The 13,275-nt window shown below is 40.2% G+C and overlaps 1 protein-coding gene and 1 pseudogene across 1 annotated transcript; one reads left to right on the forward strand and one right to left on the reverse strand.

The window, feature by feature from the left end:
• Nucleotides 1-986: 986 nt before the first annotated feature.
• On the forward strand, nucleotides 987-3,254 carry LOC101991204 (annotated as a pseudogene).
• On the reverse strand, nucleotides 3,255-9,131 carry Mad2l1 (mitotic arrest deficient 2 like 1). Its single transcript, XM_005360625.3, has 6 exons — nucleotides 8,702-9,131; nucleotides 8,180-8,326; nucleotides 5,971-6,091; nucleotides 5,007-5,110; nucleotides 4,131-4,310; nucleotides 3,255-4,034 (listed from the first exon to the last, which is right to left on the reverse strand). The coding sequence occupies exons 1-5, from the start codon at nucleotides 8,772-8,774 to the stop codon at nucleotides 4,138-4,140; spliced, it is 618 nt and encodes a 205-aa protein (XP_005360682.1). The 5' UTR covers nucleotides 8,775-9,131; the 3' UTR covers nucleotides 3,255-4,034; nucleotides 4,131-4,137.
• Between the last annotated feature and the right edge of the window lie 4,144 nt (nucleotides 9,132-13,275).

A 13,275-nucleotide genomic window follows, 5' to 3' on the forward strand; every position in this document is an offset into this window, starting at 1 on the left:
TTTATTAAAACACAAATGAACTATCACTATAAACAGTGGGATTTAATTTGTATGAGATATTTATAAACAGTAAAAATGAGAGACAGAGTCAGCTATCAGACTCAGGGAGGAGTAACAGGAACTTAATGGTCAAGGAATGGTTTTACACAAAGTATATGGGAATGGTCAGTGGGGACACCGGCAGTGTTTTCAGTGTATTTAATGTGACTGGTTATAGCAGAAAGCAGGAAACACATGCATGGTAGTTCACGCCTGCAATTCCAGCCCTAGGAAGGCTGAGTTAGAAGAGGTTGCAAATTTTTGAGCAGCCTGTGCTACATGAATTCCAGGACCAACCTGGGCTACAGTGAGAGAGCTTGTCTCAAAAAGCCCAAAATATAAGGGAAAAAAAATATAAATGTATGTTAGGTGTATTGTTTTTTTTTCAATAAAAGAATTGGGTAAAAGAAAAAAGAAATCAGTAAAAATTCTGTTTTCTTTAAATTTAAAATTATGTATGTATTTTCCCTGTATGTGCAGCAGGTGTGGGCAATCGAGAGGTCAGAAGATACTAGATCCTCTGGAAGTGTGCTGGTAGAGGCTTTTCATTTGTTCCCAGCTGTCTGGTAAGGTTCAGGTGCATCTGTCTCCAGCAGGCAGCTACATGGCTTCTCTTGACTCTGCCTTCTCTCTCGAGTATTCAGTTTAGTTTTCCCACCTAGATTTACTCTGTTAAGCCATTGGCTGAAAGCATGGTGCTCAAAGTTGTAAGAAACATGAGGTTGACACTATTAAGAGTACAGAGGATTCTAGGAATAGCTGGGTTGGGTTCTGCAGTTAGCGTAGTGAGCACCCACCAAGGTCATGTGGGTCTGAAGATTGCCACTCCCTGGAGAAACTCTCAGAGCAAACTGAAAGTGAGAGAGTTCTCTGCCACCCATGCAACCATGAGCAATAACAGTACAGACTTCACCATGGCTACCTTTCCTCTGCTGTAGTAATTCTCATTTGGCTCCACCTTTGTACCACTTATAAAATGACACTGGCGAGGAGACGTTCCCTCAGTGAGTGCTTTGTGCTGGCATTTGGTTGGTCACCGTGGTAGTCAATTTGATACTACACTGTCATCAATTCTGGCCTTCTGTGATGCTTGCTGGCTGCATTTCGGCAACAGGGAACAATGATCAAAACCATTGGTTTACCTCTTGGGAACCCTATTTGAGGATCATTTAAAACCTTAATGGCTGGGCAAGCTCAAGTTTTGGCTTGTTTGGAAAGGATGCAGAAGTGTCAAGCCCCACGCTGAATCACTTTGGAGCTGGACTGACAGCTGTAAGTGCTCTCACCTTATCAAAAGTGAAATTCTGAATAACCCATGCATTGTGGACAACGCACACTGATGACAGTGTCTGTAATCAACACAACCGAAGACCCGTGCCATTTCCTCCTGGGTGACTAGTCTTCCTGCCATGTACTACTGCATTGTGGATGCAGCCTTGCAGTGATATCTCAAATACTCTATGCATCTACATTTGTACCAATTGTTTACATGAAGGACCACAGGAAGATATGACAGCACATATGCAGGTGCTAGTTGGTATCATTTGACTTTTTCTGCACACTCCAGTAGTAGTCTACTCTGTGCCTATTGTGTAGCCATGAAATAGGCCAAAGCTGTATCCAGAGGCAGTCTGACCAGGTTTCCTGTCAGGGGTACTATGGGTCATCGCTGCTGGTTCAGTCAACCACTCTCTGAGCACCATGATCAGCTTTCCAGTCATCACTGCTGGTCATGGACTTAACGCTGTGCTGTATCTTCATTTTCAAGGAGACACAGGGTTTCTGATACTACTTACTGATGATGCTTGCATTCTACATCAACTTGACACACTTGGGCCTTTGTGCACTGCTTTTTCTGAAATCTAATTTTTCACAGGAAGACCAGCAGATGGCAGCAGTGACTGCTAGAATGCCTCTCTTGACACAAGTTAATACTGAGGACTGCTTAGGCTAAACAGTCTGTATAGTTATAGTAGTGGATCTCTGACATTCTGGGAATGGATAAATGACTGTTCACTCCACAAACATGAAAATGAAGAGACTGTGGAAAGCCCTTACACTGAGCTGTTAACGAAGGCAGGACTTGTCTGGGTAGCTCAAAGACATGCTGCATTCTTGGACCATCCTGTCTGAGGGTGCCATAATCCAGAAAATAGGATGGAGTTTGTATAAAGAAAATTACCACCCATATTTATAAATAAATAAGGAAGAGGAACAGAAATAAAGTTTGGTGGTTGAGGGAAGGAACTCAGACTCATCTATAGAATTCAAGGTCAAAGATATAGGGCCCCTTTGATAAAGTAAGCATCATGGTTGCTGAATATTTAGAAAACTCATTTTTTTTTCTTTCCAAATTTACTTTCACTTTAATACTGTTGAGCTCTTAACACTGTCTGCCCTTTTTAGCGTAAAGTATTTTGGTAACTTTTCTAGATAAAATCCATCCGCAGAGTGAGCCACCACCACTCACAATATGTGATATAATGTATACAACCACAAGCAATGTGTGTATACATGGTTCCAGATTTGGAGAACATTCTAGAGTTGCTATAATAAATAAAGGTTTTAGTTTACCAGGTTCAACTTAAAGGGGGAATACTTGTTGGACAGCACAGCTTTATTTCTGTTCTAAAATACAATTACTTAGAATCATTTTAATCGGGAGTGTTTTGATCCTACTTGAAGTGATTTTGAGGAAAGAACGTAACAAATGCGCACACGGCTCATTACATGGTGTCTGCACCCTTAACACAGTAACTGTGTTTGGCTGTTCCTCTTACCCATTCCCTCCTGATACTGCAGTACTTGGCTGCGCTAGAGAAACAGAATAGCATCCTGTACCTGTCTAGGCTTAAGCTTCCTTGATGCTCAATCTGAGTTATGTGGTTCTGGACCTGAGCCCTTGGGCTGGCATGCTTCCTGTGATGGGGAGTTTAATGATAGCATGTGTCTTGAAGTCTGTTGTCCAGGGTAGTTAAATCTGTAAGTATATTCACAAAAGTCTTGTTGCCTGACAAATACTTTAAACTTGTTTGCTATTGTTATTATATGTTAATCAAAGGGAAACCAAGTTTATAGACAGAAAAAAAAAACTTAGAACTTATCAAAAACTACTATCGTTACTATTCACACCCCAATTTACCTCTCCAAGGAGCGATGCCACTGGAGTCCCTGTCTAATAACTGAATTGATAGCACAGACAATGTCTGGTAATGACTTTTACCCATTTCAGTTTTTACTTGAAATGTCATTAAAATGTTGATATGACAACTTGAGAATAAATGTATATGACAGGAAAAACCCAAAAACCAGGATACTGTAGGTAGTATTTGAACTAGTTTCAAAGGGCATTGTCTCTTCACATTACCTGCACTGTTGTGATCAAAAGGCAGCAAATGACCAAAGTGAACAACCCACTCATTCAATTTACTGCAGTATCTGACCATAACACCACACTATTTATATAGACACTATAACACAAATGTAAAACACAAGTAAACTTAATTTTTTGTATCACTGTCATTTAAAACTTGATTTTATGAAACATTAAAAACAAGAGTTCTTTATTACAGAAACTAATCAGCATCTATTGCTTTGTGAATTCATGGTATGTACACTAAAATCAATGAATTAGCATGTATTTCAATATGGGGTCTATATACAAAGAGAAATGACAAAAGGACCCAGTAAGGCAGTATTCATGACTCTCAGAACTAAACAAAGCCTCAGTTCCTTCTGCTGTATTTACATTATATACTTCTCTATTTCCTGGTCAAGATTCCTGAGCTAAACGGTTAGGGATTCATTTAGCTTTCTAACAAAAGAATTCCTATCTACAATGACCACTTTTAAAGGACTCCACTCCACAATGTTTGACAAAGATTGCCTTAATGTGCAACAGTCTTGTTATGCTGACTTTATGGCAAGTCCAGGAGGAACCCAAGAAATGGAACAACAAGGAACGTTTATCAAAGAAGGATCCTGGCTTTCTTTACCTGAAAATGAACCAAGGGAAGAGAATGTATCAAGTATATTTGATTTAATTTCTGGAAAAACAACACTTGAGAATGCTAATTTCACTGTTTCCTCACCTTCTCTTCAGTCAGTGACAGGGATTTTGTAGGCCACCATACTGTTCACTTTGTGGATTGTGGTAGTGAATGAGCGTAGACGGACTTCTTCAGAATTGGTAATGAACTGGGGTCCTGATTCCTCCCATTTTTCAGGTACAACTAAATCTTTGTCCGTGTAAATCAGCAGATCAAATGAACCTAAGTTGGAAACGAGATTACAGTACTTAAGATTTGAAGCTGTCCTCACCGTTCTCACTGGAACTTATTTGAAACCCCCTCGCTAAAGAGCTAGCTTAGCTTGCTCTCATTATTTTCCTCAAGAAAACCGAGTTTAGAAACGAATATACTTTGTGGTAGAAAGTGATAGGAAAAGGAGTTGTAAGAAACTCTGAGAAGGTACTGTTGATATCTTCACTTTTTTCAGTGTTTTCATTTTTTTCTCATTTTCTGAGTGTGTGTGGGGAGCACACGTGTGGAGTTCCCAAGCTAATGATTGCCCCTCCACTTTATTCACTGAGGAAGGATTTCTCAAGCCAAGGTGGAGCTTACCAGGATGGCTAGTTTTGCTAGCCGGTTGCTCTGGTGATCCCACCATGGTGTTCTGGGCTGGAGTTATATATAGGTGGGCCACCATAACCACCTGGAGGGTCCTGGTGCTGGGGACCCTAAGTCAGGACCTCACGCTTGCTAAGCAAGTACTTTATTCACTGAGCCATCTCCTCAGTCCTTGCCCTCACTTTTTCTGGAACACACATGTGTGGTTCGTGCTGCATTTTGCTTCCCATATCCCACTTATATTACAAGGCAGTGATAAATCAAGAGATTTAATAAACGGGATCCTCCCAACAGTAGCATACATTTCCCACAGAAAATTTAAGGTTGTACAATACTTACAAGAAACTTCCAGCAGTGGCAAAAAAGTCACAGTAGCTGTGATCTGCCTGATGACTGAACGGATTTCATCCTGGATGGCTTTCTGTGACTTTTCTCTACAAACACTATAAAGGAACCAAACAAATGATTCATGCTAGGTTTCATTAAATTAATTATCACACACTGGTGACCATTCATCTGAGCAAAATGCTTCCAACAACACAGAACCAATACATAAGGAGACTAAAGATTAACGGCTAATGATATTCTTGGGCTACTGCATCTGCATCTGTCCATCCCATAATCCTTTAGGGCTGATCTTAGTATCAGGTCATTCAGTGCATTATGGTCAGTAAGGTTCTCAACCATTCCCAATAAGGATATATCCAGAAACTCTAAGATAAAGGGAAATCGATTCTAACACATAAACGTGGTAGAATTTGGGCATTTTTAACATCCAAATACCAAATTACTTAGTAAGTAAGATAAATTACACATAAACATTTTTATAAGCTAGAAATTTTCTACATATTAAAGAACAAAATGCTCTTCATTACGGGAATTACAGAAAACAATGCTTAGCATAACAGGCATTTCCGATGTAGAGCAATCTTCAAAAAAAGTTTATTGCATTAGATGAAGTAGAGCTACATCTAAGTTAGGGATGGGTCTGGGTTCATCTCCTGAAGTTAACAGTCCCTGTAAGCACCTGATTAAATGGCCCTCATATCATATCATAGTTCTAGCATAACCAGAAACATGAAGGTCAAATTTCACTGAGTTAGCCAAAGGCAGCATGTTAAAAAAGCATCTTATCTACACAACTACTAAGAGACTAAGAGGAACTCAGAAGTCCCTCACAAGTCAGTATCTTTAAAAACATACCATAGCTCAGTTAAGAAATCAGTTCAGAACAACTTGAACGCATAACAATAGAAGTTGTAAAAAAAACAATTAAAGTAGAAATAATTTAATCCATACTTACCCATCTTCTTTTGCAGTTTTGTCACACTCAATATCAAACTGCCATCTTTCAAGCACCTCTCCACTTTCAATATTAGAGATGACCACCACCAGTTTCTGGACTGAGCACTTGTAGAGCCAATCTGCAACACACACGGCATCTCTTATGTTCCAACCATAACAACTCTCTTCTACAGACCACTATTTCAGGCACCCTTTCACACATAAGGGAAAAGTTCCCCATTAACAATTTAGTCACTTTTTAAATTCTCCATATTATTAATAGGTGCGACGATTAATAGGTGAAACCTGTACTTTCCCTGTAATCCAGGGTAAGAATAAGGCATAGGCTTTCATCTAACCACTGTGAACACAACTGCCATGCCACATCTGTGGTGGCTGTTAGGGACAGAAAGACAGCATTAGAGCATAAAAAAAAATTACGATCCATTCTGGTGGGTGAAGGAAGGATTAGTTTTTGCACTAAATGTACAAAGGAGAGGTAAGTCCAGACTTTAAATACTCAGAAGAGCATATATAATTTTACAGGATACTATAATTGCAAAGAAAGGGACAATACAATATATATTATGAAAAACCAAGATGCTATATCATATAAAATCTTATGCGTTGAATAAAGAAACTGCTTCTAAGAATCTGGAACACCAGAACTATGTTTTAAGCAGAGTGATCAATTAACCTTGTGTTTCCAACCTATCAGTCTTGGCAGTAAGTTAGCTGAAAGGGTTAAAAAAGGAGAGGGTCTACAGACACTAGGATGCAGAGCTATGGGGATACACTGGTAGAGATGCAACAAAACAGATGTCATGCTTACGACTGTTCAGACTTACTCGATTATCTTTGAGTAAGAATCACTGAAGTAGTTTTCAAATTTCTGACTTTCTTTGGACTGTTGAGCTAGTCCCTGATACACAGTTTGGAAGAGCATCCTACATTTAGGTTTTATTCTGCAGAACATGAAGCATGTTTGCGAGAATGATGAGAGATACTCCTCCAGGTATGTGTATCTTTGCACTTGAGAATAGAAGCCTATCTCCACATATTTACCAAGTGCTTTATCTTTTCGAGCCTAGCTGTCTAATCTACCAAAGAAATTTTCAACCAAAAGCAACTTTGTATACCAGGCTCCCATGGCAATATACAGAAGTATCTGATGGTCATAGCCAGGAAGGTTGCCATCTGGTGAGCAGCAGACAGGATGTTGCCACATTATCTTAGATACACAGGAAAGCTTCCCACTAAATATCCAGATTAAAATGTCAGTAATGTGAGACGGAGAAAATTTGTAGAGAGTATACCCTACCATTTTTGCTTGTGAATTTATACTCAACCTGCCCAAGTGTTGATGAGTACTCTACTGTGGATAGGAATAGCAAAGAATGTTTTGGAGCATGGCCTTAAGCTGGGCATAGTGGTGAATGCCTTTAGTACCACCACTTGGGAGGCTGATCTCTATGAGTTCAAGGTTAGCCTGTTTACATAGCAAGTTTCAGAAAAGCCAGAGCTATGAGAGACCCTGTCTCAAAAGCAAAACAAAACAAAAAAAGAATATGGCCTTAAAGAAATGTCAAGCTAACTACATTCAGACGGTCACCAAAAGAAGGCCATTTTATTGGTGAAGCTAACAAAAATGCAATGAACACTGTAACAAAACTATAGCTGAAACAAACTGAAACACTCTAACATAAAAGGTTCTGGAAGCCAGAACAATGTCTAATGGTTAGGAGAACTGGCTGTTCTTCTTGAGAACTGACATTCTCTTCTGGCCTCTTCAGGAACCATGCATGCACCTGGTACATACAGATATAACCCAGGCAAAACATCCAAACACATAAAATAAAAACTCAAAAGAGATAAGAGACGCTTGGAATGCTATTAGAATTGGTATTTCGGAAGATTATGTTTGGGGATACAAGGCTAAACACAGAAATCCTAAGTGATGCACAACTCAAGAAATAAGAATTCTAGAAGGAATAAAAACAGATGGGAATAAGTATTGGACAAACAGGCAGCACATCACCGAGCTACCAATGGATAAACAATGTCCAGACATTCAACCTACTTCAAAGCAGTGGGAGAAAGGGTGAGATTTCTCTCCATTATCTGCTTCCTCCCATTTCAGAAGCACAATATTTGAGAAGGCATATTATATTGCCTTATGTAACCCTTACAAATAACCCTAGAAGATGTAAAACTCCAAACGTGATTACCTTTTAGCTGCTCCACCACATTATTGAGATACTTTATGAGCTCGGGGTCAGTAGTTACAAGCAGGGTGAGTCCATACTTCTGCACTCGAGTAAAGGTTTCCGACGGATATATGCCACGCTGATACAAAATGCTGTTGATGCCAAATGCTGAAAGCGAAAAGAAAAAAAAATAAAGCTATAGACATCTACTCACATTTGTAAAGTGTTCCAGAAAGCAGAGTAGACACAAAACGACACGGAAAACCTTTAACCCAACAACGCCAACCTGCACCGTATCGCAATCTAAGTGTAAATACAGAGTATGTGGTCAGAGGCTGGCAACATAGACTCCAGCTTTCAAGAGCGAGTGGGGTGATGATCTGGGGTAAACCCTTTCCGTTCCAGGAGGCCGAAGTATGTGCAGGGCGGCGCAGCGTCCCCCCCTCTGCAGGTGAAATGAGCGGGAGATCAAGCAGTGGTTCTGCCCCAGTGCGCGTCCTAGGACCCGGGCCAGGCCGCTCTCAGGCCGCATTCAAAACTCACAGAAAAATTCGGCCACGATCTCCGCGCTCCCGCGCAGGGTGATGCCTTGCTCCCGGGCGAGCTGCTGTGCCATCGCTAGGCCTAACGGAGAACGTTGTCAGCTTCACGCACACAGCCGCCTTATGGATCAGCTCCTTCAGCTTTTCCCCGCCACCCGGTTCAAAAGTAACTACGCAGCCCGCGGGGTGCGCCGTGCGCATGCGTAACGTGCCTAAGCCCCGCCTACACCGTTGCTTTCCGGCCCAGCCCCGTCCTATAAACACTAATCTCTCCCTAAAACCGCCCCTTGCTTCCGGCTTCCGCCCTAAGCTCCTCCTACATTACAGAACCGGCTTTGGTCAGTCTCTGCGCCTCAAGATTCCGTCCTAAACCGCGGCTTCCGCTGTGAGCCCAGTCCCAAGACCAGCGAACGGCCCCTAAGCCCCACCCAGAGCGACTGGCATCCGGCGCTGGCTCCGCCCTCGCTGGTGGCCTGCTCGCGCAGGCGCAGAGTGGGCTTCGCCCGCCGCGTTCGCTGCCGTCACGGCGGGGTGGGTCGCTGGTGGGTGGGGCCTCTGGTCAGGTGGTGTGGAGGAGGCCGAGCTGTGGTGAGGGGGAAGTGCCGAGCCAGTGGTCGGCCTATTCCTGAGGCTGGGAAGCTTCCTGGGTAGTTTCAGGTGTGGGAGAACCCGTGTTTTGCGTGGAAACGCGACTTTTCTGGAGAAATAAGATGAAGGCGACTGGGTCCTAGAAAACGTCTGCTGCACCCTGTGCGAAGAGAGTTGACCCCTATGCAGGTTTTACACACACACACACACACACACACACACACAGAATTACAGAAACCTTTTCTTTGCAATTAGCCTGCTTTTAAATTCTTTGTTCATATATTCTTACTTTTTGAGTAAAGTCTGCATCGCACCATATAGGATCACACATGGTATTCATGTTACACTTTTTCTATTGTACAGTGTACGGAGTCCAGGAGATGGGAGATGGTCACTCCTCTAAGTGTCCCAAGTGTTGGCAGTGCTGGTACTCAGAGCACACTTTGAAACCAATCGACTAGATAGTATAATGAATGTTTTAGGAACTTAGAGCCTATACGAAATAGTTGCCAGAAAAGTTGAATTAGAAGGGATATATCAGAGAAAGAAAGTGTGGAGCAAGAATTTATGACAGATGAGGAAGAAGAATGAAATGGTGGCATAGATAAAGCCGAGGTGCCCTGCTCTTTTCCCCCAAACGGTGGATTTCTAACTATTTATCATGGCAACATTTAAGATTATGGAATCATTGAAGGTTTCTTTCTTTCCTATTAACTTTGGGCACTTGGTTTACCCCCCTCCCCCCCAGCTTATCAAAAGAAATACTATAAAACGCTTCTTAGAAACTTCTCACTTTCTTGAGTTTACTTTTTCTCACAGTTCAGTGGATTCTTGCTGTATATTGTTTAAGAAAAAAAATATGTGAACAGGGAGGAATAAAGCTTGAGCCTTTTTTAAAAAGAGAATTCAAACAATAAACAGTCAATTTTTATTAAAACAAATAACTATGGAGATTGTCTTAAATAGGCCTACTTTTTACTAGGGTATTGAAAAGTATTTGTTGTTTTCTTCTAAATCTAGAAGCACACGAAGGCTGAAGAACTCCATTAATGACTTAGTTAAGTAATCTTTTAAATAGGAATTAAGGTCTAGAGTGGCTATAGAGTTAGTTCAAGATCCAGTGTCTTGTGAGTGGTTGATTTACTGGAGAATTTAGACTGTCTAATTTATTTTCTTTTTAAAGCATCCCTGTTTGAACATTCTGATAAGCTTCTTCATTGCTGTGAGGAGTTTTTGTTTTTGGGAGGGGGAGGTGGGACGATTTGAGCCAAGAACATTTACTGATTAGCTAGTGTCCATAATTTGTTGAGTGGTTTGCAGTAATAACCCATAAAGAATTTTGTGTAGCTCCACAACTATTTCCAATTGCCAGAAGAGGGCAGTGTTTACCCGAACAATAAAACCTTTGACACCACAGTCGAATGCTTGTTAATGGTTCTTAGGCATGTGTCTGAGGATGACAAACTTCAGAATGAAATGTTGAATTGAAATACAACACAGAACTTATCTTTTTAGGGTTTAATATATGTGCATCATACATACTGCAAACATTTGTCAATGGGTTCTTGAAACTCAGCACTTTATTTTAAATCTCATAAAACTACATATATGTATCATATTTTTGTGCAATTTTCATCTGCCAAATAGTATTTTTATGCAGTAATGATTTTGTTGTATGGATTGGAAGTATTTGGTTATTTTTTTTAATTCTTTTTTCTTTCAGTCACAAAACTTAGAGTTACTTGGTTTCTTTTTTTTGTATTGTTCTTGAGATAAACTCTCATGTATCCCAAGCTGGCCTAAAACTCTCTATGTAGCCAAGGATGACCAGAACTTCTTACCTTCCTGCCTCCACCAGCTGACAGCTAGAATCCAAGGTGTGCAACTTCACGCCCAGTTTATTCAGTGGTGGGAATCGAAACCAGGACTTTGTAAAAGGCTTCTATTGACTGAACTGCATCTCTATTATTTGTGTTATTATGTATGTATATGTCTGATTGTGGGTTTATGCATGTGAGTGCAGTGTCTAGTGTAGGTCAGAAGAGGATGGTAGATCCTTTGGAGCTGGAGTTATGGGCCATTGTGAGTCATGGAACTTGGTTGCTGGAGTCCAGACTCAGGTCTTCTGGAAGAGCAGCAAGCACTGGTCACTGCTGATCCAGTCCTCCAGATCTAACATTGCTTTTAAAAGAATCAAAAGATATATTTTCATAATGGTAGAGTTTATTATTTTAATGATGTGATTGTACACATAGTAAGTTTTTAGTAAAAATTAAGTATGAAATATTATTGGAAACTAATATAAATTCTTACAGTAAAAATAGGTGGCTTATCAAAAAGCATTGCCATGTTTTGTTATTTACTTTATTATTTAGATGGAATTTATTGCAATGTTATCATGTTGGTGATAGTTCCATTTTATTTTTTACATTTATTTGTTTTGTGGGAGGAGGGGTTGTATGCAAGTGTGGATATCAGAAGACAATTGGCAGGAGTCAGTTCTGTCTTTCTACCATGTGGATTCTTCGTTTGGGGCCTTGTTGTGGCCTTGTTGAAGTAGTTGTGTTCTTGTTGGAGGAAATGTGTCGCTTGGGGTGGCCATTGGGTTTTCAAAAGGCCAAACCAGATAGACCCAGTGTCTCTCTTTCTGCTGCCTGTAGACCTGGATGCAGAACTCTCAGATTCTTTTCATGTCTGCCTCTAGGCACCCCCCGCCCATCATGATGGCAATGAACTATACCTCTGAACTGTAAGCAGGCTCTAATTAAATGCTTTTCATTACCATGGTCATGGTGTCCCTTCTCAGCAGAAGAACACTGAGTTATTTAACTTAGATATTTTATGCTTATAATCTTATCTATTTTTGTTTATAAATGTATCAAGTATGGAATTGTTTTGTTACCTAGTATGTAAATATAGATTAAGTTATGTTACATATACTACCTAATAGAATTCTATTGTTAAGTCAAACATAAAAATATTTTTGAAAGAGTACCACATATAAAATTAGTAGACCATAAATTTGGGTCTTTCTCAAATATTTGTCAATACTAAATATTATGAAAAGAAAATGCTTAAACACTAAAATCAGGTTACTTCAAGTTTTAAAAAAATATTTTTTTTCTAGAAGAGTTTACTTAATTTTCCTTCTGTTTATAGTTCATTAAAATACCACAGTGGTTATGCTGGTTGGCCTTCATTTTCAACTTAGCTGGTTAGAGATGCCTAGGAGACATACTTCTGGGCATGTCATTGTTTGAAGTCATTGCTGGAGAGACTAAACAGAGATTGTCCCTGAATATGCTGGGTTCTGGATTGAAGAAGGGGGAAAGGAGGAAGCTGGCCGAATTCAGCCACTCCCTTTCTCTGCTTCTTGGTTACCTGTACCCTCAGCTGTGGTCAGCAGGGAGTCTTTCCTTACTGAAGGTGTTTGCTGCAGGTTTGGTCACAACGGAGAACAGTACCCCTCCCACCCCCCTTCTTTTAACCCTTCAGTTTAGCTCTCAATCATGTACATCAATTCCGTTGTTTATGCTGGAATGTTTCACATATAAATTGAGTACGGTAGTGTTTTCTTTAATCCCAGCTACCAACAAAAATAAATGCTCACTAAACCTAGGGTTTTGTTAAAAATTGGAGATCAAGTAGGTTAAAAAACATGATGGTAATTATCTGATGCTAATATAATTGTTAGTTTAGATGGCGTCCTTTTGCTTCCAAATAGATGGTGATTCTCTGTTTTAAGGTGTTCTTTAAATTGAAGCAAAATATACTTTTCCTAATTCACGCCACACTATTAGCAACATGAAGAAAAACTGAAAAAGTTATTTCCAAAAATATGGTGAGTATGTTGATAAAATCAGAGTCCTCATGACGCACATTTGGTAGAGCCACCAGCTGGAGAGCTAGCCTGCAACACATGAGCCTTCAAGACACTTAATATCCAAATCACAATGCCAACTAGGAAAATAGCTATTAGACTTTATA

Source organism: Microtus ochrogaster, linkage group LG3 (genome assembly GCF_000317375.1).
Source record: "Microtus ochrogaster isolate Prairie Vole_2 linkage group LG3, MicOch1.0, whole genome shotgun sequence".
Taxonomy (NCBI): Eukaryota; Metazoa; Chordata; class Mammalia; order Rodentia; family Cricetidae; genus Microtus; species Microtus ochrogaster.

Coding starts and splice junctions, on each gene's coding strand:
- Mad2l1 (XM_005360625.3), bottom strand. CDS start 8,774: ATGGCACAGCAGCTCGCCCGGGAGCAAGGCATCACCCTGCGCGGGAGC. Junction 5,111..5,970: donor AAAACTGCAAAAGAAGATGG/GTAAGTATGGAT, acceptor GTTCCTTTATAG/TGTTTGTAGAGAAAAGTCAC. Junction 4,311..5,006: donor GCCACTGCTGGAAGTTTCTT/GTAAGTATTGTA, acceptor TTTCCAACTTAG/GTTCATTTGATCTGCTGATT.